This window comes from Halichoerus grypus, chromosome 7 (genome assembly GCF_964656455.1).
Source record: "Halichoerus grypus chromosome 7, mHalGry1.hap1.1, whole genome shotgun sequence".
In the NCBI taxonomy this organism is placed as follows: Eukaryota; Metazoa; Chordata; class Mammalia; order Carnivora; family Phocidae; genus Halichoerus; species Halichoerus grypus.
Window position 1 is genome coordinate 116,892,809 of NC_135718.1, and position 27,214 is coordinate 116,920,022.

The 27,214-nt window shown below is 46.0% G+C and overlaps 1 protein-coding gene across 2 annotated transcripts in view; it reads left to right on the forward strand.

Moving 5' to 3' along the window:
* PTPN14 (protein tyrosine phosphatase non-receptor type 14) overlaps nt 1-27,214 on the forward strand; it is a 183,425-nt gene extending 156,211 nt beyond the window's left edge. For both annotated transcript variants that reach the window (XM_078078112.1, XM_036103041.2), the window contains exons 14-19: nt 2,769-2,912; nt 4,275-4,493; nt 7,511-7,639; nt 9,592-9,826; nt 13,391-13,554; nt 19,152-27,214. In XM_078078112.1, coding sequence (XP_077934238.1) covers nt 2,769-2,912; nt 4,275-4,493; nt 7,511-7,639; nt 9,592-9,826; nt 13,391-13,554; nt 19,152-19,280 — 1,020 coding nt within the window. In that variant the 3' untranslated portion in view covers nt 19,281-27,214. The remainder of the gene's footprint in view (nt 1-2,768; nt 2,913-4,274; nt 4,494-7,510; nt 7,640-9,591; nt 9,827-13,390; nt 13,555-19,151) is intronic.

Sequence of the window (27,214 nt, forward strand, 5' to 3'; positions counted from 1 at the left end):
ACCTGTCAGTTCGAGCGTTCGGCTCTGCTGTTGCCCCTGCTGATTTGATGTTTATTGACACCTACATGGTCCCGTAGCTTCATGGTGGTCATCTTCATCCTCTCCTCTTGTTACCTGTATTCATCAAAACCCTGGATCCAAACCCGTGGTTCTGACTCCCTACACAGAGCTTCATGCATCATCACAGAGAAGCAAGGGAGTGTCCACTGTTTTTCCTGCGTGCTCTCCCACCCCATCCATATGGATAATAGCAAATAACTGATTTCACCCCTTAATTGTAGCTCAGGAACATCATTACCCCATCCCTACTTCATTTTCCCATTGACTCTTTTTTTCCCCCCCAAATTATATATACTCAGGAGCTCAGGGACTGCTGCCCTTGGCTGGTGTCTTGACCTTAGAGAAGGACTAGGAGGTTCTTCAGTGAGCCACTGTGCCAGTGAGTGGCTCTGAAGGTTGGGATGGTTCTCCATCTGCTCTTTTTTATCAAGAAACTCCCTCCCCCCCCACCCCCGTGCCCTTCCCACATCTCAGATGCTCTTCTGCCCTCCCCACCATGGGCAGCTTGTGCCTGGCTTGTTAGGAATGGGTAAGAATGGAGAAAGCTGTCCAGGCTTCTCTAGGATAAGAAAACAGAAAATTTAGCCAAAGGGGAACTGGAGGGGGACAGGTATGGTGAGAATGTCCCCTGTGGGCAACTCTCCATAATTTTGGAGCCACTTGTCTCGTTGATGGATGATTCAGGCCCGCCGTTGTGGTAGGGTCCTCCTTCCGGCTTCTGCTGCCGTGAGCACATTTCACTGTTTGTAGCCCCTGAACCGCAAATCGGGTGCCAGGAACAGAAAAGGCCAAATCAGATTTTTGAGTTACTTATTTTTTATCTCTGGTAACAAGCTGATAGGATAGGTGAGAAGGAACTAAGAGAAGTCGTTTATCGCTGGGGTTTCGGTTTTCACTAGGTAACTAGTAATCCTTTCCTGAGAAAGACATGTTAGTTACTTTTTGCCTTAGGCCTCGTTAGTGTCACCTTACGGTACAGATGGGAAGGAAGCAGAAGGACTGTTTGGAGGACCTTAGGGACATTTTTTTTCCCAAAATGATTGCTTTTCTCAGAATTTTGCAAAGGAAGTGAAGTGTTCCCATTTAAAAGAGGTGACGGGGAAAAAATTATTTCTCACAGACACAAACTAATAAGCAGACGAACAAAAGCCCAAAATTGAAATCTGGAATCTTCAAACTCTTCCTGGGATTGAGAGGCCAGGGCCATTCTTTTGGCTGAAGAATGAGAATCCGCCTTTTCTCACTTTCCCACAGTTAGTCTTCCTCTGAGATGTTCCTTTAGTTTGTCTGCTGGGTCGGTCCTGTCACTGGATGAAGCATCTTATTGGCGGCCGTCACTCAGAAGGGCCAGGGCTCCGTTCTGACTAGGTGACATTGAGAGGCTGATGGGATGCATGTGGGGTTCTAATGCCTGCCTGTCCCCCCACACTTGGAATAATCCACTAACCCTTTGTCCTCCACCAGCACCATGGCTCCATCACCACACCTCTCGGGGGAGTAACTTTTTAAATGATAGACTCAGGAAAAAAAAAAAAACCTTAAGCCTTGAAGAGAAACCAGGGATAAGATGACCCCTTCACCTGTGGCAGCCAAAGGAATCGACAGAACGGTTTCACTTCTGTTAGGATCAAAATCTTAAATGCTGTTTAACTCCTCTGCTCGTATGCTTTAGGAAGTTCTGCTATTCTTCTGCCTTCTAAGACAAAACTATTTTTGGGAAATGCTCTCACTGGCTAGCCTGAGTAAAAGGAGATTTCTTTTATAACTCAGTCCATTTAGGGGGCACAAGAAAGCACAGCAGTAGACATAACCAGAACCTTGACTGATCCAGTTTCAGAATGTTGGTGCAGGTGAGGATGGAGAGGAAATCAAAATGCCACAAACAGGGGCCACGCGTTGACCTCCAACCCTTTCCCAGAATGGGCTGCTTAGCCCCCAAATCCATATTCTCCCATAGCTGTGTCCCATTCAGTCCCACCCTGGTCATTGGGAGCCATGGTGCCCATTCCCTGGGGCCTTTTGGACACAGCAGGAGGGGTGATGCCTCATGGATCATGTTAGATGACCACAGACTTTGGTCTTGGCAAGTCTGCTAACCCACATCAGCCCTCGTACCGGGGATGTTATCCCAGGGACCAAAGCTTCAATATAGGATTGACATCCTCCATCTCAGCCCCTCAGAATGGAAACTTGGGAAGGTTGTTCTTTATGGCTTATGAATCTAGATTTCTTAACAATGCAGCCAACAATGTTTATAGATTTTTTTATCACTTAATCTGTATAAAAGGTCCATCACTGTGACTGGATTGGCTTGTTCATGACGCTTTTTCTCTTTCCCTTGTCCTGTCTTCCTTCAGCCCTTACCTTCCGGAAGTGTCTTGCTAGTACACAGTTTTTCTTTTTTTTTTCTTTTTTTCCTTTTTGAGTGAGCCCCACGACGGGGGTATTTGCATGGAGTCTTTGCTCTTACTTGTTTGTTTGTTAGTTCATTCATTCATCCATTTTTAGATAAAAGCTCAGGAGTCCCGGAGGAACTGGCTTCCGCAGCACAGTGGGAATAATGGGAAGGCTGTGTTTGAATTTGCCCCACTAATGGTAGATTGTCTGCATTCCTTGGCTGGGGAGTTACAGATTTGGGGAGATTAAAACACATTCCAGCATTCTACCCGTATAATAAACAATGAGAACATGCCTTTTCTTGCCACAAGAATCTAGAGAAGCAGAAGATGGCAAGTCTGGAGGCGCAGAAGCGGCCGCTCATGTTGGCAGCATTGAATGGACTCTCGGTTGCCCGGGTCTCAGGGCGGGAAGAGAGTCGAGCTGATGCCACCCGAGTCCCCATGGACGAGAGGGTAAGCGCTGGGCTTGTCAAATGTGTGATTCATGCTCTGTGGTCTTGGGATCCCAGAGCTCTCTCCTTGCCCAAACATGCCAGCACTAAGGTTTGTTTGATGAATTAATTCTCCAATTTGAGATTAGCAAGACCCGGTGTGTTGCATTGTATTAAATTGATTCTTTCCAGCATCTCAAGTTTGTCGAGTCGGCATCGTGATGCCTGCATAACGGGACCAGCCCCTAACAGGCTGCGTGGCCTTGGTCCAGTCATTCCATTTCTTTGGGCCTGTTTCTGTTTTTGCAAAATGAAGATAAGCCATTGCTGTAGGTCTCAAACCTCTATGAATTTTGTGAACCCTTTCTTAGGGAGTGATTATCTTACCCAGACACTTAAAGGATTCTTTTAATAGACCATCCCCTTGTTTGGTTGTAAAGGTGGCTGATTTATCATTGTTAGGATAATGCATTGTGAGAACTTTGGTTTTGAAAAGCAGGAGGAAGATCCATGGTAGTGTTTTAGAGGTGAAGAAAGGTGTTCCTTTAGTTCCTGAAATTCCTGTCTGGTTAAGAAACACGTGTAAAAAAAAATTTTTTTTTAAGACATTTATTTATTTGACAGAGAGAGACAGCGAGAGAGGGAACACAACCACGGGGAGGGGCAGGGGGAGAAGCAGGCTTCCCGCTGAGCAGGGAGCCCGATGCGGGGCTCGATCCCAGGACCCTGGGATCATGACCTGAGCCGAAGGCAGACGCTTAATGACTGAGCCACCCAGGCACCCCAAAACGTGTAAATTTAATAGAGTGCTAGTACCATTCCTGTTTTAGATTTCTGCCAGTATATATGAAGTATTAGAAAGGTTTTAAAGGCAGAAGGGACTTTAGAGGAATCCCCATTTAATCCAGTGAATACCATGTTTGTATAATTAGTTTGGCCATGGGAAAAATAAAAGACAGAATCTCATCCTCAGAACTAGGGAACTATGGACCAGTACCATCTTAAATTTAGCTCAAAAAAAAAAAACAAAAAAAAAACCCGCTCTGGAAGTGGAGAAAAGGATGATGTTTGGATAATTGAGATGAACATTCTTCTTATCACTAGGACTTTAAACAGAGGTGTTAATAACGAAAATAGTGATGCTGAATTTCAGTTCTTGCCTGGCCTTACTGACCAGTTCTGTTTAAAGCATGAGTGAGAAGGAAACTGGTTATTAGGCCAGAGAAACTAGCAATATGGTGAATAAGGAGACCAAAATAATCAAGCATTCATTGTATGTCCTGAAACTGCTTATTAACACGATCACTGCAGATATTTAAAGGAATCTGACTTGGAGTTTTTGGATAAGGTAATCCAGAGAGCTGAAGGTTAATTTCTGTTGCAGTTCAGAACCCTGAAGAAAAAGCTAGAAGAGGGAATGGTGTTCACAGAATACGAGCAGATTCCAAAGAAGAAGGCAAACGGCATTTTCAGCACGGCTGCTCTGCCCGAAAACGCCGAGCGAAGCCGCATCCGCGAAGTGGTCCCCTATGAGGAGAACAGAGTGGAGCTGATCCCGACCAAAGAGAATAACACAGGTTACATTAATGCCTCCCACATCAAGGTGAGAAGGGGAGTGTGTTGGGGAGGCTTGAGGAAGATCGCTGGGTTAGGGGCAAAAATGCAGGGAGAAAAAAAATCGTAAGGCTCCGGCTGAGCATCTTGGCTTGTCCCCAGCCCCCGAGGGAGTGGTTTGAACTCCTGTGAGTCTCAGTCAGCTGGAAGGGCATGTCTGTCTCTGCAGAGAGAAGGAAGCCTCGCAGCCTCAGGGAAAACCTCAGGTCAGCTATTTCTGCAGCCTGCTCACCACAGAGGGTTTCACTTTTTCCTGAGTTATAACTCTCCCTGATGCTCACAGGGAAAAGCTGAGGGTTGTCCTCTTCAGTTCGTAATTAGCACATGATGGAGACTTTGGAAGTTGCAGGCATTGTATTTCTCCTGTCAATGAAGTTTTTAGGATGTTGAGGAGCAACAGAAACTTACCAGTTCTCCCTGGTACTTCTACCGGTTATGTGCTGTCCTGCTAAGGTCCCAAATTTGCATGTTATTTAGAAGAGTGGATTCATTTAAACACAAGCCAGAAAGGTGTGGTTGATAGTGACTCTTGCAAGATTGACTGCATTATTCAGTGCATGAATATCGTTAAATTTCTTGTTGGTATTTCAGATACTTCAAATCTTCACATCTCAGTATTTCATCAACTTTAAAATTAGCGTAGCTCGACCCCAGCTAGAATTTAGAGTTCTGGATACATGTATATATGGTTAAATGCTTTCTAAATGGCTTATCTTCCTCAGTCTTCCTAGTAACAGAACATAGTTGCTTAGAATGTCACTGTAAATGCACAGACCTCCAAAGTGGGAGAATTTATTCATATACTAATATTACAGGAGGATGGTTTTAAATAATACACAGTTCACGTTAATAGTCCTTTATGATCATAACCTTATAAATCTGTTTCTGGCCTTGTTGGAGTTATTTCCTTTCTTCATTGGACTTTCCAACTGTAGCTGAATTTTTGGTAGCTTCCTTTGAGCTTCTAAAATACAGCCAGATGTCTGGTGCATGTATCCATCATAATAGTTGCAGGACAGAATATGAAAAGAATACTGTGGTTGGATGGAGGGGTTTTGTACACAGAGCATAGATAACTACATGTATATTTTTAAGTACCAGAAAGTACTGTCAAAAAATGTAAAGGAGTAACAATTGTGGATCATATTGGGTACTTTAGTTTAATTTTTGAGAGTGAAAACTAAAACTACAAAAAATGAACCTCAGGAAACTCTCACGTAAACTGACACTAGTCAGTTTCCTGGGCTTAATTTAGATTATGAAATAATAACCAAAATAACAAACCAAACAAAGATAAAAATCACACAGCTGCTCCTTGATAGAATGTCTTTGGAATCTGACATAGCTATACTGTGCTATCTTCTTCTTTGGGCCAAATATCCTTCACCATTTTCCATCTGCTCTTGCCCATTGGGTATTGTTAACAGAAGCATCCCCTTTCTCTCTATTCTCCGAGGCTTACATTTCATCTTGTGGATCTGAGTTAGACATGGGTGCATTTAATAGACCCATAGAGCTTGCAAGAACTTGTCCTTGTGTTTTTGGAATAGAGTTGTATATCTTGCCAATGTTTTCTCCCTGGGTTCCAAGCAGCTATTAACACAGAGCAGAGATTGATTTGCTCCAGAGGTAGAATCATCACATCTGTGAAATCTACCTCAGTAGCATTGGTTGTTGTGTTTTTAATGCAGTTTTTAATGCCCTCCTGTCAATACTTGGAATTTGCTGAAAGGCCCCAGGCAGCCGCATACTCTGGAAGTATTTATGGTTCCTATATGTTGGGTGCCAGAGAGGCTAATGTCTAAAATCACAATTCCACAGATAAACGAAACTCCTGGCCAGCCAGCCAATATATGAATGTTATCTCCCACCAGTACTTGGAAAATGGATTTTGCTTGCCAGCTTTTGACCTAAACATGTCTTGTGTAATGAGACAATAACTGACATTGTTTTTGTTGGAATCCAGTTAGTATATAGTTTCATAAAATAAATGAGGGAAAAAAGTTTCAAACAATGATCACTTCATGCTCCAAGAACTATCCAGAGATTTGCACTGGTGGACGTCTAAGGAGGCCTGACTTTGCACAGGAATGGACAGGAACACAGAAAAAATGCACCCCCCCCAAAGGGCACAGTTCCACCCTGACGGCATGACCTTCAACACTTTGGGCACAACTTCCTCATGACTCTCTGTCACTGATACTTAATAGCTGCAGAATTAGCCTCCCAAGATCACCCTGAGCTGCACAGGGTAATGCTTTCATTATCCAAAATCATCTCATGACTCTGAAGTTTGTTTGGATATTGTGGTACTGCACAAGGGAGAAGTTAACAATCAAATACCATATATTGTTGATTTGAATGCATTTGTGACACCTCCACTCTATATGGCACCACGGAGTAGCGGGAATGATGGAGGCTTACGACACAGTTCATAGCAGGTCATCGGTACAAAGACATCGGTTCCAAAGGGATGTTATCCCATGGAACACTTTTTTTTTTTTTTAATTGTTTAAAAGGATGCCGGAGAGTACTGTGCCTCAAACTGTGGATCCCAGTATAATAGTGGGGTGTGAAATCACTTTAGTAATCAGGACCAGTTTGGAATTGTATGTGTGTGTTTTAAATAGACTAGATAGAGAAGAGGGAAGAATAGAAACGATCAAAGTACATTGCACATAGTAAGCACAAGTATTGTTTCTGTAACAAATTCTGTTGGGCTATACACAGCCTTAGGGTCATGTAATGTGTGTATGTTTTTAACACTCACTGGTTTGTATATAATTGAAATTACAGACAAAAATTAGGTGTATTTTAATAGGCTTGAGTGGCAAAAAGTATTTTCGTGTGAGAATGTGTCACCAGGCTTTTTGATAATGGCACTAACCCATTTGGCCAAAAAAATATTATCCGGGGTTTTCAGGTAGAGACAGATGGACCCACAGTCAGCAGGTAACGCTGTCCTGGATTTGGGGTTCATTTACCCTTGCTTTCCTTGGTTTCCAGGTGGTGGTTGGTGGGGCAGAATGGCACTACATAGCTACTCAGGGGCCCCTGCCACACACATGTCACGACTTCTGGCAGATGGTGTGGGAGCAGGGAGCGAACGTGATCGCCATGGTCACTGCGGAAGAGGTAAGGGCACCGGGGGTCCAGCCGTCTGTTCCCGGGGGCGGGGGGGGGGGGCAGAGATCGGCTTTGCATCTGGTGACCTCGCTGCCTCATCCTGCTTCCTACAGCACCATTTCTCTGCAAATCCTTTTTCTCTCTGGCACCCATTTCTCTCTTCTCCTACATAGACTTGTTTTATTTCCCAAAGATAATTTATTGTCGTATCCCATTTTCATCCAGCTCTTTAGCGCTTTTCCTTAGACTGCCATAAATGAAAATCAATCAAACAAGTAAGAACCAAACTTCAGTTCAGCCAGCTCACTTTCGTGTGCCAAACAAAGCAATCATCTTTCCCCTGGAATTTGAGGGAGAACTTTGGGGCTGCTGTGGGAAAATCGGCACATGTTCCCCACCTCGGGCGTAGCCAGCCCCACACGCCTTCATGCTTATCAGCTGAAAAGAGACCAGAAACTGTTGTTCCTATAGAGGTCTCTCTATTCTTTGGGGAGAGGGGGGAAAAAATCTTTTTCTGTCTTTGCCAAGTCAAACATAGTTTTTCTGTTGTAACTAGAGAACTCTGCGTGGTGTTATAAAAACTGGCGCACAGCACTGGTCAACCTAGTGGTTTGCTCGGAGCTTGCCGCCTTTAAGGGAAGGAGTTTTGTGTTTCTTCTCTTGTCACATTCTCAATTTTTTTTTATTTTAACCCCTTCCTCCTCTTCCTTTCATGAAATTTTTTTTGAAGTCTTTTAAGGGACCAGCTTCATCTGTCTTTCACCAGTATCTATGGTAAGGCGTACCCCCTTCCTACAAAGTTTTAACGGGTGGGGAGCAGTGAACACGTTTCCTTCACTGACCGTTCTGAGCAGTTGCTTTCCAGAACTGCCCCTTAAGAAGATAGTGGTGAAAGGCACTTCAAGCCCTTTAAAGCCAGTGGTGCTTCTCTCAGCTGACCCGTATGACCTTCCCATGAAGAGTAAATTCTCCATAAAATCTCTAGAATTGTTTTATCGTCTTATCAAATCTCATTCCTGGAAGGGATTCATTCAACTCAATGTAGTGTGTCATCTGTGCTGATCTCCCAGGCATGGTGGCCGACAAGATAGGCGTGATCCCTGTCCCCAGGGAGCTTCTGTCCTGGTGGGAGGGACCATACAAAGTGAACAAATAAAGGAAGCTCATTAGGAGTCACGGCCACCCATGAAGGAAGTGGAAGGGAGGATGGGATAGAGAGTGGTGGGGGTGCTGCTTTCAATCAGATGTACAGCCATGGGCCCTCCGAGGAGGTTGCAGTTGAGCTGAAAGGGTGACCAGAAGGCCGGCCTGACAGACACGAAGGCTGGTGATGTGTGTGGCTGCCAGAGGCTTAGAGTCTCTTGGAATTTGTCATCCACTTGGACACTCAGGAGTGATAAAAATTGAAGCTCAACCTACTTTCACAGGATTGGTCAGTAAAAGAGGCAGGTGTCTTTCAGACTTAAGACTGTTCAAGCAGGTGAGTCAGGGCAGGAGCGTTTGTGTCCCCCGGGGGGGTGTGGCCCTGTAAGTGGGGGGGGCCATCCGAGCTCCTCCCACGGCTCTGCCCACTGCTCAGCCCTCCTCTGCCTCCTCCCACTTCCTGCTCTGGGGTTCCTTCCAAGCCACTGTCCGATCCACCCCCCACTCCAGTGACATAACTGTGCAAACCTTACAGATAGACCCCATTTTGTTCCTGCTTCTGGCCCCTCTCCACTAGCTCTTCTGCGACTGCAGCTCGGTTGTCAGTCTTCTGAGTATTTCCTTGCTGTAACTACCCTTGTGAAGCTTATTAGCTCTTAGCGGCAATGCATGGGATCTCCCCTGTGATGGAGACTGCACAGTGCCCTGAATTCGTGACCTAGAAGCTACTCGCATTTCCTCTGTCCTCAGATTTTAAGATGAAGAGGATAAGAGCTTCCCCTGACTTATTTCCAGTTTTGCTTTTGTGTGTGATTCAGGAAGGCGGAAGAACCAAGAGCCACCGATACTGGCCCAAACTGGGTTCCAAGCACAGCTCGGCCACCTACGGCAAGTTCAAGGTCACCACAAAGTTCCGAACAGATTCCGGTTGCTATGCAACCACAGGCTTGAAAGTCAAGCACCTTTTGTCTGGGCAGGAAAGGACGGTGTGGCATTTGCAGTATACGGACTGGCCAGATCACGGCTGCCCAGAGGACGTCCAGGGATTTTTATGTAAGTTTTTTCTTTGCAGTCAGAATTTTACCAGCTGCCTCCATGGTCTGATCAGTTGGAAGTGACATGGAAAGAGAAGATGTTTTCTCATAAGTGGCAAAAATTTTATGTCATTGAAGTATATGTCCCTCCATATGGTATGAACAGAGAAGAATACATGTCATTTATCATAGTCTCCTTACCTTTTACCCAAATAAGCTGAAACTGTGGTAAACTAGTTTATTCTATCTTGATGTAGGCTTTTGGGTATTCAATAAATGGCTACTCTGACAGATGTTACATGTCTGAGCCTTGGAAACATTATGTTAAGTAGAAGAAACCAGACACAAGAGGACAAACATTGTATGATTCCATTTTAATGAAGTACCCAGAATTGAAAACTTCACAGAGGTAGAAAGGATGTAGTAGAGGTTACCAGGAACCAGGGGAAAGGGGGAGTAGAGAATAGAAAGTTATTGTTTGATGGGTACAAAGTTTCTGTTTGGGGCAATGGAAAAATTCTGGAAATGGATCCCGGTGATAGTTACACAACCCTGTAAAAAACACTTATTTTTTATTTTTCATGGGGGTTTGTGTCTCATAAGCCCTGCATTTCCCTTCCGTATAGCAGAAATCTCAATGAGTACTTTCTGGTTACCTCTGATTAAGATACGGGGAATTATTGAAATCAGCTTGTTTTTGAAACCATCATTTTTGAATTCATCAATATATTTCTGAGAGAGTATGGTTTCCTTAGAAGCTCATGGACCTAGAATATATGCAGTACTCTGTTTGAAAAGCCAGAAGTTGAGTGTGTGCCCACTGCATTGCAGGCTGTGGACCAGGCTCTCAGAACGCAGGGAAGAGACCGTCTCTGTTTTGAAGGCACTCCCGGGCTCATGAGAAAGGCAGGCCAGTGAGGACAGTCCAGGGGCTGAGATCTGACACTGCCGCCATCTGCTTTTTGGAAATGGCTACAGTGCTCCCCCTTCCTTTCCCACAGTCTGGCCTAATTGTCCTGCAATTGTGGGGACACCCCATTCCTGCCCCTCCCAGTGAGGCCTCGGCTCTTGGCAGATTTCTTACCGAGGTGTTGACGACTGTCCAGCTGAGAGCAGACAACAGTGGGAACATCACCTGGAGGTTGGATCACGCCAAACCCTTGATTTTAGTTTGATATTTACTTAGAATTGGGGTATGCGCAGAGGAGAAGGGAGAGAGAGAATACGTTTCCAAGAACCTACCAGTACCATTTCAGCAAGTTCCAGCGGGAAGCTTCTGACGTATATGTGTTCACTGACGCGAGGACTTCATTTCCCACTGGGGCAATGATGATGGGACTTGAGGGGCGGTCACTGACAGAGACCAGGAGAGGGATGGGAATCAGAGGACCTAGAGCACGGTCTAGAGAGGGCTAGTGCCTCACCCGAGGTCAGTTACCTGTAGCTCCAAATATTCCTAAGGAGGGCGGGGACCTTTGTAGAACTTTCTTTCCTCTAACAGTGCTCTTTTTAATTTTTTTTTTTTTTCTGGTAATCTTTTGCTAATTGATTTACTAGAATTATCTCCAAGATGCAGAAAATGGAAACAATAAAAGTAGATCAGTTTGATGATTGGCGAACAGCTCTGATAGAAGATTGAGTCTATAAGGTGATGAAAATTATAGTCCGATCTTCTCAATCAGAACCAATTTAAGGAAGGCCCATCTAAATTACTGAAAAACAGAGACTATTTTTTAAAAGATTTATTTATTTTTTATTTTAGAGGGAGAGAGAGTGGGGTGGGGGCGGATGGGTAGGGAGGGGCAGAGGAAGAGTGGGAGAGAGAATCTCAAGCAGACTCCCTGCTGAGTGCAGAGCCCCACACGGGGCTCAGTCTCACGACCCTGAGATCATGACCTGAGCCAAAAACCAAGAGTCAGATGCGTAACGGACTGAGCCACCCAGGCGCTGCCATAGAGAGTATTTTTAAACAATGTAAATTTAAGTGTGCTGGGGGGTAGGGGTCTTCGAAATGTTGGCTCCTCCAGGTTTTTAGGAATTTAAAAAGATTTTTGCCTGTGTTTAAATTAGATTCCCTGCAGGCAGGGGACTTAGGGCACATTGTCTTCCAGCCTGGAGAAGTCTTCACTGAGTTACAGCTTAAGGAACTTTATTAACGTGACTGCTAGAGAGAGCATCCATTTTAATCCAGTTTTTCTGTGTTTTATGAAATTCCACGTGGTGGTAGCATCTGCTTTATGGATCAATACTCCTTTTACTTCTCTTCTTAAATTTAGCACAAGAAAAGGCTCTCTTTTGTGTGTGAACGTTGCCTTTTTTGTCAGACAGAGAGTGCACGGTCACCAAATTTCTCTCCTCTTTTACAGAAAAATTGTGAGGAGAATTCCATGCATGGTATTCAGCTCATGTTGGTCCCGGATAGTAACTACTCTGTCTGGTCATCTCAGATTGCCTTCCCTCTGTTTGGTTTTGTTCTAGCTCATTTTACATTACTGGTGGTGATGACGATGGTGGTAATAGTTTATTTTGGTAAACTACTTCAGATGACTTTTTAATTGCATTAATGTTATAAAGGCAAATAGGAGTTCGTGTTAACTGTATGTAAACAGATGCTTCTAAGTTACTAGACAGGTTTGAACTCACTTTTTTTTCTCTCCAACAATTTGAGCGCTTCCCCAGTCTTGTTTGCAATGCTGCATCGGGATGAGATTTTCTGAGTATCAAGAATCTTTAAATCCGTTTCTCCCCTGAGCTAGCTACTATAAAATCTCTATTACTAATTGACTTTTTCCGGTTCTTTGACTGTTTGAGGATTACATTTTATAGACTTTTCCTTTTTCTCATGCCCATGAACAAGAAAAATCATTAAGGCTTGTACTGCTGTAATTTTTCACTCATGCCCAATTGGAATAGTGAGCAGACCCCTGCGCAGCCCTGCCGAGCCAGGCAGATGTCAGGAGGGACGTGGGAGGTGACAGGACCCCTCCACTCCACACACACATTGCCTCCAGAAAGGGGAGGGCTCAACTTGAGCTGCTGACATGACCCCATGGAATCTAAGCTGAAAAGCAGGAACCACCCCCCCAAGCCTATTTTAAAATCTAAAAACGAAGTCAAGCCTCAGTTGACATTCACTCATTCAGTGAGGGGAAGGAGGAAGGGGCAGATGGATGCTCTTCCCACCAGAAATTGGCTCTGACAGGCGGGCATTTCAAGGGGACCTAGCTGGTGTTCTGATCCCAGTCTGTTAATAGTAGGAATTGCTGTAAGTAATGTCGAGAATCATCTGCTTGGGGGACTTTGGGATTTGCAGAGGGAAAACAGAATTTAATTTTTAAAAAAGAACTATTTAATTTAAAGAACAAATTCTCCCATGGACTAATTGACTCCCAGCTGGTCCTTTCTGGATCCAGGACCGCACCGCGGGTACCAGCCAAATAATTAGGGTCTTGTAAGAACTGTAAATTATTGTCACTTAAAAAACAAAACAAAACAAGATTCACCCTCCGTTTCCCACCCCCCACCTTCTCGTACGCAAAGCCACGTAGGACTTTGGTGACGGGATTTGCGTTTTGTCTTGCAGCCTACTTGGAGGAGATCCAGTCGGTCCGGCGCCACACCAACAGCATGCTGGAAGGCCCCCGGAGCCTACACCCCCCGATCGTTGTCCACTGCAGCGCGGGTGTGGGGCGGACCGGCGTGGTCATTCTTTCTGAGCTGATGATCTACTGCCTGGAGCATAATGAAGTGAGTCATTCGCCACTTTCCTGAATACTCCACCTTGGGGACAAATCTACACCGCAGCCAGACCTTCCCCGGGGCCCTTTTCATTTCCAGGGCTTCATTTCCTGTCTTCTGACAAGAGTTTTCCAGATCCATGATTCCTAGTTGGCCTCTGACATTTACAGCCTTTCTTATCGTCCGCCTTTCTCTGCTCCATGTAGACACGCAGATAACACACGTGAGAAAGCGATGAAAGTGTGAGATAGGAAACACTGAGAAAGTCTGCTCTGCATCGCGTCTGCTTCCAGGAGGCTGGTGTTGTGTAGCCGGTCTGGTTTTATCGTGGATCGTCTTCCACGGTGGGTTATCTGGTCACAGGTCGTCTAGATGCGACTTGCGTTTCTGGGACGTGTTTTGGCTGAAATCCTATGTGAAAATGTGTATATGGGATCAGTGTCTTTCATTCTTCAGAGGGAGGTTTAATTTAAAGAGGGTCGTTTGCTCTCGTCTAGGCGGGCAGTGGGGTAGCACAGCAGGGTCGAGCCTCTGAGTGCACAGACATGGCCTGCCCGTGCCGGGGCTGGACACCTCGCTCTTCTCCCCACAGAGGGGACTGCGGCTGTGGCGCGTCCCCCTGCTGCTCGAGGCCAGGGAGTCGTATGGAGGGGCTTTGGATTTCATGGAGATGAGATCAAATCAAATCCGAGGCTAAAGAACCATTCTTCTGCCTTCTATTCACATGGGTCTTTGGGGGTTTTAAATGGCTGTCGCTTATTTTGTTGATGTAGTTGGGGTCTTCAGAACAGCCGTGTAGAGGAGCCGGGCACATGTTAGTCGTCCTGTTTTAGAGAAAAGGAAACTGAGGCCCAGAAACAATTTAGTGACTTGTCCAGTGCCACGTGGCTCTCAAGCAGTGGTGCTAAGGTGAGAAGTGCAGTCTTCTACCTCCTGGCCCCGAGTTCTTTCCTGCCTTCACTCTGCCCGCAGATGCCAAGTGCCATTCGTCCTTGTCCCGTTCCCAAATTATACAGGGGTGCCTGGGTGGCTCAGTCGGTTAGGTGTCTGCCTTCAGCTCAGGTCGTGGTCCCAAGGTCCTGGGATCGAGCCTTGCTCAGCAGGGAGCCTGCTTCTCCCTCTCCTCCCCACTCGTGCTCTCTCTCAATAAATAAATATGTTTTAAAAAATTTAAAAAGTATCTACAGTTTGGAGAATCCAAGGAAACTTTTGAAGTGGCTCATTAGTTGTTAAATTAGGGAATGTGACAATGCACGTTCTGTGAGAGAATTGATACAATATAGGGATTTACTCAGTAATATCAGTGGTTTAAAAATCAGATTAAATATTGCCCCCACAAAATGTGTTATATTGAAACTTCCAGGAAAACAATAAATACCAAGTTTGAACATGTTCAAAGGATTTTTAAACTCTCTGCCTATATATAGTTCATTTTGGAAACTTTGAATCCGTATATATGAATGTGCTGCTAAAAAGTAGAATCCGCGGGGCGCGTGTGTGGCTCAGTCAGTTGGTTTTGGCTCAGGTCATGATCTAGGGGTCATGGAATTGATCTCTACGCTCAGCGGGGAGTCGTCTTCTCTCCCTCTCCCTTTCCCTTGCCTCCACCCTGCTCACACACTCTCTCTCTAAAATAGGTAAATCTTTAAAAAAAAAAAAAAAGTAGAATCAGGGTTATACCAGAAGTTGCCTATTTTTAAAAACAAACAGACGGGGCGCCTGGGTGGCTCAGTCGTTAAGCGTCTGCCTTCAGCTCAGGTCATGATCCCAGGGTCCTGGGATCGAGCCCCACATCGGGCTCCACGCTCCGCAGGAAGCCTGCTTCTCCCTCTCTCACTCCCACTGCTTGTGTTCCCTCTCTCACTGTGTCTGTCTCTGTCAAATAAATAAATAAAAATCTTTATAAATAAATAAATAAATAAATAAATAAATAAAAACAGACAGACATTCTGTTGATGAGCAAAATGCCCATCACAGAATCAGCTGAGACTACCTAACATGAATTTTGTCATCTTCTGTGAGTTTTTATCCTTTTGTCTCACATCATGAGATTTCTTGTTTGTTTGCTCCCCTGTCACTTCTAGAAGTCTCTAGGAGGGTCTAGTAGACTGAACAGCTTGCCATTGAGTCCCAAATCAACTCAGTGCTGGGGAGATGGAGAGAGATGAAGTGGAATCAGGGTATATATGGCCTGAGTATATCCAAGCTCCACTGGAGACCCCAGTGGCCTCCAGAGGAGGAGGAAGGGCCTCATCGTCATCCCCTCCCCACTTGGCCGTCTTACCACCCCCTTGTGTCACTGTCTTCCCCACAGTCCCCTTCTGTCTGTCTTGTCTGACATGAAAGATGGTTCTGTTCTGAGCTCTTTGGAGACCCATCAGAAGCTGAGCCTCAGTAATGTGATGACATGAAGGCTCATTGACCACCAGATGTTATTGGCCCAGTAGAACATAAACAGCACATGTCCAAGCCAGTGTGGTGCTGAGTGAGGGATTCGGCCATTAGGGCCTCGCATGGACTTGGTGAGGGCTCAGGGTGATTAAATTCTCTACAGTGTGTCCAAACATAGTGGATTTCCTCAATGCCCAGTTGCATGCCAGAACATTCTTTGCTGGAACATGGTCAGTCCAAAAAGGACTTCTGTTCCCATTGATATTCAAAGATAGCAAGATGACTCATATTGTTCACTTCCCTTCCCCTAGCACAAATATAGCCAGCCTTATCTGTCCCATTTCCCATCACTGCTATTGGTAGATGGTTAGGGGAAAAAAAAGTTCTCTACTTTGTTCTGCTTCAGGCCTGGCTAGTAAGAGTGAAACCCTTATTTCAAGAGAAGAGTGGAACATGTTTACCTTTTTTGTTTGTTTTTTAAGCGAAGATTTTGGCAAATAAATATGAAATTGTATGTCCCGTTTTTCTCTTCTCTCAACTTCCCTGCCTTCTTTCCATGGCTTCTGGATTTAGCATACTTTATATTGTAGTCTGTAATCCATACAGTTTTAGTTTTGTCAGTGAAATGCATTTTCTTTTTCCTGAACTAAAGATGCTTGCAGTGAGCTCAGGTAGCTGTGAGGTGGGGAGGGGGGGAGCTCTCCCAGGCTGCTCTGCCAAGCCTCTTGGTGGCCCACCACTTTGGGTCCCGGAAGGTTAGCTTGACATTTTAATGCCTATACCTTTTTTCTAGAAAGCATTAGTTTTATGGTTTGCGATACTCTCCCTTGCCCCCCTGGGTTGAGCGCTCTGTCCTAGATTAGTTCCTAATAAAAGGTTAGGTTCTCACTAGCCAAATAATGAGATGTCTTATCTTGCTGCTTTTCTGAGTAAGTTATCCCTTCTTCATGGAATAGAGAGGAGAAAATGCCTTCTAGACAACACTGAGCCAATACCAACCGCTGCATGATTCCTTGGGGTTAGGGACAGTGGACGGCAGAGACTCTGGGAATGAATCTTCAAGGCAACTAGGACTCTCATTGATGACCAGGGGAACTTTCTCTGTCGTGTTTCTAACCTGCCCCTTATCAGATAACATACCCTCTTGAGGGCTGTGTCTTCCAGGCTATTGAGATGGTAATGATCACGATGGTGGGTGGAGCTGGAGGTGCGGGGGATGATGGTGAGGGAGGTGGCAGAGGGGAAGGGGGTGATGACAGTGACAACAATGACATTACAGGAACAACCACCAACCTATACGAGTGTTTACCATGTGCCAACACCAATCTAGGAGCCTTACAACTCAAGTAGCCTTCACAGTAACCCTCTGAGAGAGGTCCCAGTGATGCCCGTGGGTGACAGATTCCGAGCCACAGGGTGATGAAGGGACGTGTCCGTCCCACAGCCAGGAAGTGTGAAGGCCGGGGTTTGGCAGATGAAGCCTGACCCGAGCTCGTGTGACCCAGCCTCGCCGTCAAAACCTTGGCGGGAACAGGGGAGCAGCAGCTTTAACCTGTCCTTGTATCTTCAGCGCCCAACTCAGCAATGCCCATCAGGCGGTGGGTTCTTATATAAGTTCACTGTTCGGTGCCTCTGGGTTGGACATCATGGTGTCCGTCACTCTGGAGGATCGTCTAGGCAAAACCCACTAGTTCGAAGCTTATGCTGTGGGCTGTATATTTGGACTAACAGTTTGAGGATTCACATGCCTTTTTCTCTTTCCTTATTCCTGGGGACTTGCCTCTGTCGCCTTTAAGTCCGTGCTGCGCATTATTTAACTGTTTTTGGAGAAGAGCAACTAAGAAGGCTGGCATGTGCTGTGTCATGGCTACACAAAGTTTGGAAGTAGCTGAAATGACTTGTAAAAGTAAAGTAAGAAAAGACCTACCGCTGAGTTTGTACTGTTCGGCCTCCAGTGGTTGCTCCGTCCTCCATAACTTCACGGGGGTGGTGTTGCCGGGGGGCGGGGGGGAGGGATGGGGGGGCTCCCGGAGTAGGGGCAGTATGCCGAGGCCACGCTGGCTTTGCGGACTCTGTGATACTTCTGCCCTGGCTGGGCCAGGAGGATGGAAATGACTCGACGGAGCCTCTGGTCTGCTCGGACACCAATGAGCCGCCATATGAATTCCCTTCCATTGAAGCTGGTTCTGTATTCTCAAAGAATTGACACACAGGCGATCTCATTTAATAGTCCAGATATTTTTAGTGAAAGGTTTTTCACTCTAAATACGACTATTGTGATGAGCACCGGGTGATGTATGGAAATGTTGAATCTCTATATTGTACACCTGAACTATACTGTATGTTAACTAACTGGAATTAAATACGAACTTAACAACAAAAAAAAAAAGGGCAAAGAAAAGCTGAGAAGCAGCCTAGTTATCCCGGAGAAGACCCCAAACACTGAATTGATAGTATTTCTGAAAATGGGTGTGAGGGGTAGAGATAAAAACAGAAGGACCCACTGAATAAAAAATCAACCAACCAACCAACCAACCAACCAACCAACCAACCAATGTGACTGTGTTCAGAGATTGTACTTTGATGTTTTCAAGGTTTACCCATCAATTATCTCATTTGATAATGACCACGATTCCGTGAGGTGGCAGGATAGGTATGATTGTTCTCAGTTCATTACTATTAATAACAACGGGTAGTCTTTATTAAGAACTCAGCATGTGCCAGACACTGTGCTAAATGCCTTAGCTGCATTCCGTTGTTGGGTCCCATGAGGTGGGCACTACTGGTCACCTGCCCTTCTTGCTGAGGAAGTGTTGCTAACCTGGGCAAGGCCACGCTGTCGTTGGAGGAAAGCATCACTATTCTTACTTTACAAATGAAGAAACTAAGACCCGGAGATGTCTTAAATCCTCCCACGGAGTCCTGGTGGAGTTGAGAGCACCAGTCTGGTATAAGTAACTGCAGCCTCTGGGTTTTCTCGAACGGACGGGTATGTATTTAAAGTATCACAGCAGTGTCAGTGGCACATGACAACCAGATTCTCCAAGTGCTGGTAGCAGGTCTTTGATTGGGAAACCCTAGAGGGGCCAAGCTCTTGGCTTTCTCTTGTACCTCCAAATGGGCAGTGAGCAAAAGCTTCGCAGATGAGGGAATGAGGAAGGACCCAGGGGCAGCTTCTCATCTCAGGATCTTGTGCTTTGTCTCTTTTCTTGCAGAAGGTGGAAGTGCCCATGATGCTGCGGCTCCTCAGGGAGCAAAGGATGTTCATGATCCAGACCATCGCTCAGTACAAGTTTGTCTACCAAGTCCTCATCCAGTTTCTCCAAAACTCCAGACTCATTTAACCCCCCACCCCAGCTACTGGAAGAGGGACCCAGCTCCATCTTGCCGATGGGGAGGCACCTCCAGACAACATCTGCTCCCCCAGCAGGGTGCAGATGGCCAGAGCGGGCAGGTCATGGGCTCCCTGAAGACAGGAGCCAAGATTATTCACAAACATCATATATTATTTTATATGAGATAATTTATTTTTTTTTTCCCTTTTGGATAACTTCTGTGAATCATTGTAATTCAGTTTTCACAATAATATAGTACTTTTCATTTGAACCATATTTTGACTGATCTGCATTGTAAATATGTCAGTAGGGAAGATTGCCTGGTGGATCGTTTGGGGAACAGAGGCATAAAGGGAACACATCTCTAGTGAAGTTGCAGCCAGATTAGTAACCGACCCTGAAATGCATCAGCCTGATCGCTCACGTCCAAATCTAAGATGGCAAGAAAATGAATTCATTCTAAAATAAAAAGATAAGGGCCAAGGCCCTTCCCTGAAGGAAAACAACAAAACCAAACCCACTATTCTCTTCTATTTGGGGGTTCCCGAGCCTTGATGGCCTCCCTTCTTCCTTTCTGCCCTCACCCTCAGCAGCTCGAGGTAAAGACAGGAGCAGCTAGAGGAAATGCTGCCGATCACCCAGGCTGAGCGAGGAGCTCCGCATTGTACTTTTCTCAGCACTCCTTCCTTTGGGCTCCGGAGCCTGTGCTCCCTGCCGGGCACTGCACCCTCCACATTTGCTATTTCTCCCTGTTTGCTCAGCGGGCCCCCGTCTGGTGGTCTTTGGGGCTCCAGGCCAGGCCATCTGTGCAGCTAGGCCTCCTGCCTGATTGAGAGAGGATAATGGACCCGAGTGGGAAGAGAAAGAAGCCGGGCAGGCCCTTGACACTGTTTCTTATTTAAATAGGATGTGTGTGCTGGGCGGGGGCCTGAAGGTCGAGGTGCTGGGTACATTCTGTCTTTCCATCAGTCACCAGGTCACTGGCAAGGCTGTAAAGGGAACAGCTGGGAAAGCTGATTGATGGGGGCTGTTTGGCACTCAGGTGGCGGGGCCCTGGCCAGGAAGCGTACGAGTGTGAGCCCCCCTCCCCGCTGTGCGGCTCTCAGCACAGAACTAAGCCCACTCAGGACCCTGTCATCCACATTTTGGCCACTGGATGCAAGGTGTGGGGATTTGTCTCACACGAAGCCCTTCACTGCTTTCCTGTTCTCCGTGCACCGCCCCCCCCCCCCCCTTCTGGGCACTTCGCAGCTCGCTTCTGTGTGTCTCTTCCTGAACCTACGCTGGTCATTGTCCTCAGCTTCTTCAGGTCAGTAGGCAGTAAATCATATTCCACACGTTTTCCCTCTGGCTGAATTTTAGGGACTTTGCCTCTCTCTTGTCTAGTTCTTCTTGAATGCAACTTTTAAACTGTGGTTTTGTTCTTAGAATTGACATTTGTGGGTGTGCCCTTATGTAAGCCTTCCTCCACTGCTGCCCTTTTTGTTTTGTTTTGTTTTTGCTGAGCTGAAAACGTTAAGGAAGAATGGCATCAGGTCAGCCAGAAAGAGCAAGCCTGTGTGACATCCGGTTACCACACGGCCACGGAGGGGTGTGGAAGCGGATTCCCAGTGAACTACTTTGGAATGGGAATCCACTCAGTTTCACATCTGGCCAGGGGTTGTGGTGGTGGTTCTCTCATTTAGACTCAGAGTATCTGGTGATGAAGGGCCTCCTCTCTTCTACTCTGAAGTCTGAAGAAACAGTCAAGGAGGGTAACTTCAGTTAAGCTCTTGAGATCGTGGAATTTGGGTGTGTGTTGTGGAAAAGAAAACCATGAGTACGACCTATACTTTCAAGGGCACAGAGCTCATCACCATCACCAGGAGATGCCCAGAACTTAGATCATCGACAGGCAAAGAGGTATCGGTTTCCTTTCCTTAGACATTTTTCCACCCTTGGGATAGTCTGCTGTTCGGGATGTTTTCACAGTTGGTCTGCGGTTACTGGCTTATCTGATGAACAACATCAGTATTTCCCTTTCATCTCTTAGGCCCCAACGTGGCCACTGGGAAAATCGAGTCTCACATGGGCAGCATGTAGAGCCGCTCTTTGAGCTCATCACACGTGCGCTTCGTTTCAGCCCGTCCGCTGTTGTCGCTTTGTGCTACGGGAATGGTGGTTCGCGTGCACAATGCAGGGAAAAAGTAGCTTTGCTGTCCAATTGCCTAGCCAAAGTTGCTATCGAAACCCAAAGGAAACCACTTAAAAGTTACTCCACATATTTCATTTTTACAAACAAATGTTTTCGGTTCTGTTGCGCATTCTGCGTTCCTTTCCCCCGTCTCCAGCGAATGCCAGCACGTGCCTGCGAAGTTCGCAGCAGGCGTTGAACGTCCTTCTAGTGGCATCTGTGTAATAATCACCCAGAGATGCTTTATATCTGGGAAGCAAGCCAAGGAATAAACCTTGAAGCAAAGTGTATTAAATTGGTTGTCTAGTTAGAGCTTTTGGAATGAGTTCCTGATGATGTATCAAGTCTGAAGCTGGAACTGTCAGGGTCTATTTTTTTGTTTGGATTTGAAGAGAGAAAATTAAAAATGGGGGGGGAGATACCATCTCGCAGCAAAGACATTCAACACTTTGGGGCCTCTGGTTTGGAAGTTCTCCAGTTGACATGTTTTGTTTCTTTGATCTGCACTCATTCGGGCACAGGGACCCAGCGTTTGTCCTTGTTTACCGTGGTCCCTGGATGGCGGGGGCTGAGTCTGATGTCTTCATCCTTGAGCTGAGCTGAGCCTGCTCACGAAGCTGAGCCATGGCTTGCTGAGATTATTGGCTCCCTTGGGCTCTAAGGAGGCACCACCTTTGGTAGCATTTTCGTTTACACACACCTCTTTCCGTGGATAGGAGGTAAAGGAGAATTTGGCGGCATTAGAGAGGGATGCCAAATGTTGATTTCTTTACAGGAGAGGAAAGAGGAATGAGCTTCTCCTCTCAATGAGTGGGGAACAGTAAGATGGGGAAGGGGGAAAACATCTCCACATGGACTATTTTGAGCACTATGCTTCCACGGAGCTTAAATGGAGAGAATTTTACTTTTACAAACTTTGTGGTCCTAGATTTAGGTTAAGAAGAGGAACTATGATTTATCTATGATTTATTTCTTTTTTCTATGATTTTTTCTATGATGTATCTCTCACTGCTTGTGTGAGACTCACATGGCCGTCTTCGGGCCCTTCTTCCACCAGCCTGGTCAGAAGGGCTCTGTGGGCCCTGTCGAAAGGGTTCCTGTGGGACCTGACCACTGGTTTTCCTAATACTCATTCATCCTTTATCCTGTCTACTCTTAGCTTTTGAGGTTCAGTTTTAAACTCCAGGGGGTTCAGGAGGTGAGCATTTTTATCCAGCTGCCTACTTCCCTCATCTTTTCAGCTTAATTACAGGTTGACCATAGGAAATTGACAATAGCTGGACCATTGTTACAATGACAGAAAATTCACATGAATGAACCTAATCTATACAGTAGTTTTCTTCCCCCTGATATAGTAGGGGCCCCCACACACCATATGTCATTTCTCCACACAAGTGCTAACAAACATGAAAGCATGTGAAATGAGCAGGTTGGCCTTGCCGTAATGAGCTTTGCACTCCGTGTGTGGGTCACCTCCTGGGGCTGGGAAGTCGCTCTGTGCAGAGATGTTAGTACACCTAGATGTTAGTACGTTCTCATAGGCAGGGTCGGCCGTCAGGCACATCACTATGGGGTTTTCAGCTGCCAACTTTTTTTTTGGTGTACAATCTGTGTTAGCCGACCTTAGCCCAGTGCTTATGGCACATGGTGTGTGGGCCTGAAGGTGTCCTCAGCCAGAAGGCAGATGCGCTTTCGAATCTCATGCCTCCACTTCCAGTGATGTGTTTCATGGTGAAAACAGGTACAGCTATTGACTTTCTTTCTGGGGAGATATGACCATCACTTTGAGGTGGGGGGAGTTGTAGGGGTAGTTAGTCTAGGATACATGCCAGGGAGCTGAGACACAAGGGATGGGATTGGGTCAGACCCACATTACTGTTAATCTCTTCCTCCATTTTGGCAATAACTGCTGGGGTCCTAGAGGAGGGAATTCCCAGAAGTACCAAGTAATCACTATTGGAATCGTTAGGCGGCCCTGTGTGGGCAATTCTGCTTCCTCACATTTTACCAAAGACTCTTCTGCTGCTCTGTTTCATTTTATTCCTTTGTATTTTATCAGCTGCCCATCAGGCTCGTATTTAGTGATTTCTTTTTGGGAACAAAGTAACCACTCATCCAGTACTGCTTCCAGATGGAGAAATTTGGGTTTTCCATAGACACTGCACAAATTTTCCAGTGGCCTACAGCATTGTGGATGACAAATTAGTTGGCCCTATAGGATGGAAATAATCTTAGTTGGCCCTATAGGGTGGAAATCTCTAAGATGTTAAATTATGTTTGAAACTTCCCTTGGATCCCGTGCAAGAAAACCAACTGGCTCTTGTCTTTGCCTCGGCTCCTGAGACATCTGGGGGCAAAAGACCTTAGTGATGTGTTCTTTGAAAGTGACAGCAACATGCCTGGGAGAGATTGAGGGTATAGCCAATCAAATCTTCCCATCCAAATGTGTTGCCCCAGAAGTCACTGTAATTCATGGATCCCATAAAACTCAGCAGCCAGCTTGTCTAATATGCAGCCTTTATTCTGTCTGTGCTCACATTTTGCGTTTGGGTTATAAACTCAGGTGGGTGAGCATTTGTATTCTGCTGACTACCTTTCTTATCTCTCAGCTTAATACAGCTGCATTTTCTGCAAGGTCAAACTAAAAATGTTCCCTGTTAAAATGTCCGTGAGCCTGGCATATTGAGTATCTGGCATCCATCGATTGCTTAAGACCGGATAGTTTATTGTTTGGTGCAGTGAAGTGGGAGGATGTGCATCAGTTCCTACTGTGCAGAGCTTCGGTCAGCCCTTCTCTTTTAAAAATAAATTCAAGGACATTTTGTTACAAGGCAGGAGGGCGAGAGCTGATGTGCAGCCTGGCCATGACGAGCATCTGCGTAGAAAGTCCCTTTTTCTTCTGCGGTGCTTGGGGCCATCAGGATCATTCTTTCCCAGAGATGCCATAAGCTTGCCCAGGGAAGTTATAAACGGGAAGAGGAAGAGGGAGGGCATTTTAGAGCAGCCCTAGAGTTGCCATCAAAACCATGTATTGATTCACAAATAATTTTCTGAGCTCTGGAACGTCTCGTGCTTTCTGCTTCCCTCTCCATAAGGCCAGAGGGATGGAGGGGACGGGGCGGCAGCCCGAGGAAAGCCCGGGCTGCAGGGTTGGGGTCTGTCTCACCCCGGCTCGCGGTTTTCAACGGGCCTCAGCGCTGTGGTAGAGCTGGCTGGAGGTCAGGGATTCGGGGGTGCGCCTGGGCGTGCCGCCGCCCCTCGCCTGCTGGCAGCTTCGCCTTTCCGGGCGGCCTTAGTAGCAGGGGGTCCTGCTCACCCCCCTGGCCCCCGGCGTCTGCAGCCACAGCTCCTGCGCATCGCCCTTCCCTCCTGCTGCCCCGGGCCAGTTGCCGATGGCGTTCCCGTTGATGGCACACCGTGGTTATAATCGGGGTGCAGAAACAGGGAGGACGTCGGTACAGCGACCGACCGCAGTCGTTCCTTGTCTCACTGGGGAGCATGGGCAGGACTGTTTTGTGACATCACCCTCTTCATCCCAAGAGCACCTCGCTTGCTCAGGGCTCTGCTGACCTCTCCTGGTTTTGCATTTGCTTTATGGCTCCGCTCTTCGTCTTTCCTTTCCCTACCCTTTTGGCACAACCCCTACAAAATAGTTCAGTCTTGTCCTGGAGAATCACTCTCTTAAGCCGCTCTAAATTACATAATTAGGAAATCTAATTTTAATTTTTAAAAGCTTATAGAGTTTGAAGGAACAAGATCTGGCAAATGGAAAGAACCAGAAAGAATGAAAAATAGTGGGGCGCCTGGGTGGCTCAGTCAGTTAAGCGTCTGCCTTCGGCTCAGGTCATGATCCCAGGGTCCAGGGATCGAGTCCCGTGTCGGGCTCCCTGCTCTGCAGGAAGCCTGCTTCTCCCTCTCCCTCTGCCCCTCACCCCACTCATGCTCTCCCTCTCAAATAAAATCTTAAAAAAGAATGGAAAATTGTCAGCAACCAAGAAGCTGCCCTTTGCCCATTTTCCCCTTGGTGGTAGACATTGTCACTCCTCGGTACTGGAGGAAATGATGGATTTGATGATCAGTCCCGTTTGAAACAATGATTGTAGCAGTAGGTACTTTCTATTTCTTTCGGTGAACTTCCATGCATTCCCAGTGGCTGCATTTGGCAGGGTGACGTGTGTGGCCAGATTCGTGTTGAGCTGCCTCCTCCTGACCCGTTCCCTCGGGCATGGCCTCCTCACCAGGCGGGGCCCAATCCCCATCCAGCGCAGCAGGGAAAGGGCAGGGCGCGCCAGGAGCTGGGACAGGTCGTATGGTGACCAGTTCCCAGTTGTCCACAGGGAGGGGCGGGATAAGCTGTTCAGCCACTGTGTACCTTATCCTGTTGTTTCTCCCCAACCTCCTCCTTCCAGGAAACCCTGATGCCTTCTCACCTGACCACAGGTTTCCAGGAGAAAGCTGAAGAGTGGGTTGGAGTCTTTTTGCGCCTTGGGGGTGGAACCGTTTTTGCTAAAATCTCAGGAATCCTGCTTCGAGTCAGGATAGCTCTCAGAGCAGGGGTGCCTGGTGTTCTCTGTATTTCTCAGGGGCCTCCCACCTCCCTCAACTACAGTGTTAGCTAATAACTACCTTCACCAGGGAGCTGAAAGCTGTAATTCAGAGCCTTTGTTTTTTTTTCAGCGTGAACATTGTTAAAATGTTACTGCCGTTTCCTTTGGCTAAACTTTCTTGCCAGTTTGGAATCTTAAAAATCTATTAACCATATACCTTTTTAAAAGTAAGGTTATTCTTCATCAGAGATGATTTCCTGTGTCTGTCCTTTGTTCCTTCAATAGCTTACATGCTTGAGGATTCTTAAATGGGAAAATGGAAACAGTTTACATATGCAGATGACTATTTAAACATATAACCTTATATAAATTGTGTTACATCAAATAACAGGCCTAGTTTGTTTCACTGGACTTCTTGTGTTACTTAACTCAGTATTTTGATGCTTTCCTTGTCGGTTTTATAAAATGTTGTGAATTATGATATCATTCAAAACAATTGACATTTCATAGGTTTCCTTTTGAAGCAATGTGCAGACAAGTCCCCAGCTTAGACACCAGTTTGTTCTTAAGGTTTTGGGGTCAGCCCACACAAGCCTTTGGACTTCTAACAGAGCTGAAATGTGAGGATGGGTCAGCCCAGTGTGGTGGGCTGTGGTGAGCTGACCAGGATGTTGTTGCTGTGAGTTAACGCATTCCAGGTTGGGACTGGGGATCCTGACGACACCTCTGTTCTCCCTCGGTTGCTGCTTGCTACTTTGCAAGATGCAAGTCCAGTCTCTACTACAAACAGGGCTTGTAAGGGGAGAGAGGGAGTGAGAAGTTTATAGGACATTCCCTATGTCAGGGAGTGATTTATTAATGTTCATAGCAACTTTAATGTGGTATAGACTCCCTCTCAATTTAATAATATTAAAAGCCTTAAATAAAACTATGCATGCTATTCTATGTGCTTTTTTTATATCAGTAAATAAGCTTATGCTTGCCAGTTTTAGACACAATTATGAGGTGTGTAAAACTGACTATTGACAGTATTTTTTGCACTGTTTTCTATCTGTTTTTATAAAGTCTTTAGATAATGGTCCTAGTTGTGTATTGTTTATGTTCTCACCGCCCTTGTCATTGCTGTAAAATGTTTCATACGTGCCTTTACAAATGTGAGATCTTTAACTTTTTTGTAAAAGATATCTATTGACTTCCATATGCAATAAACTTTTTTTTTTCCC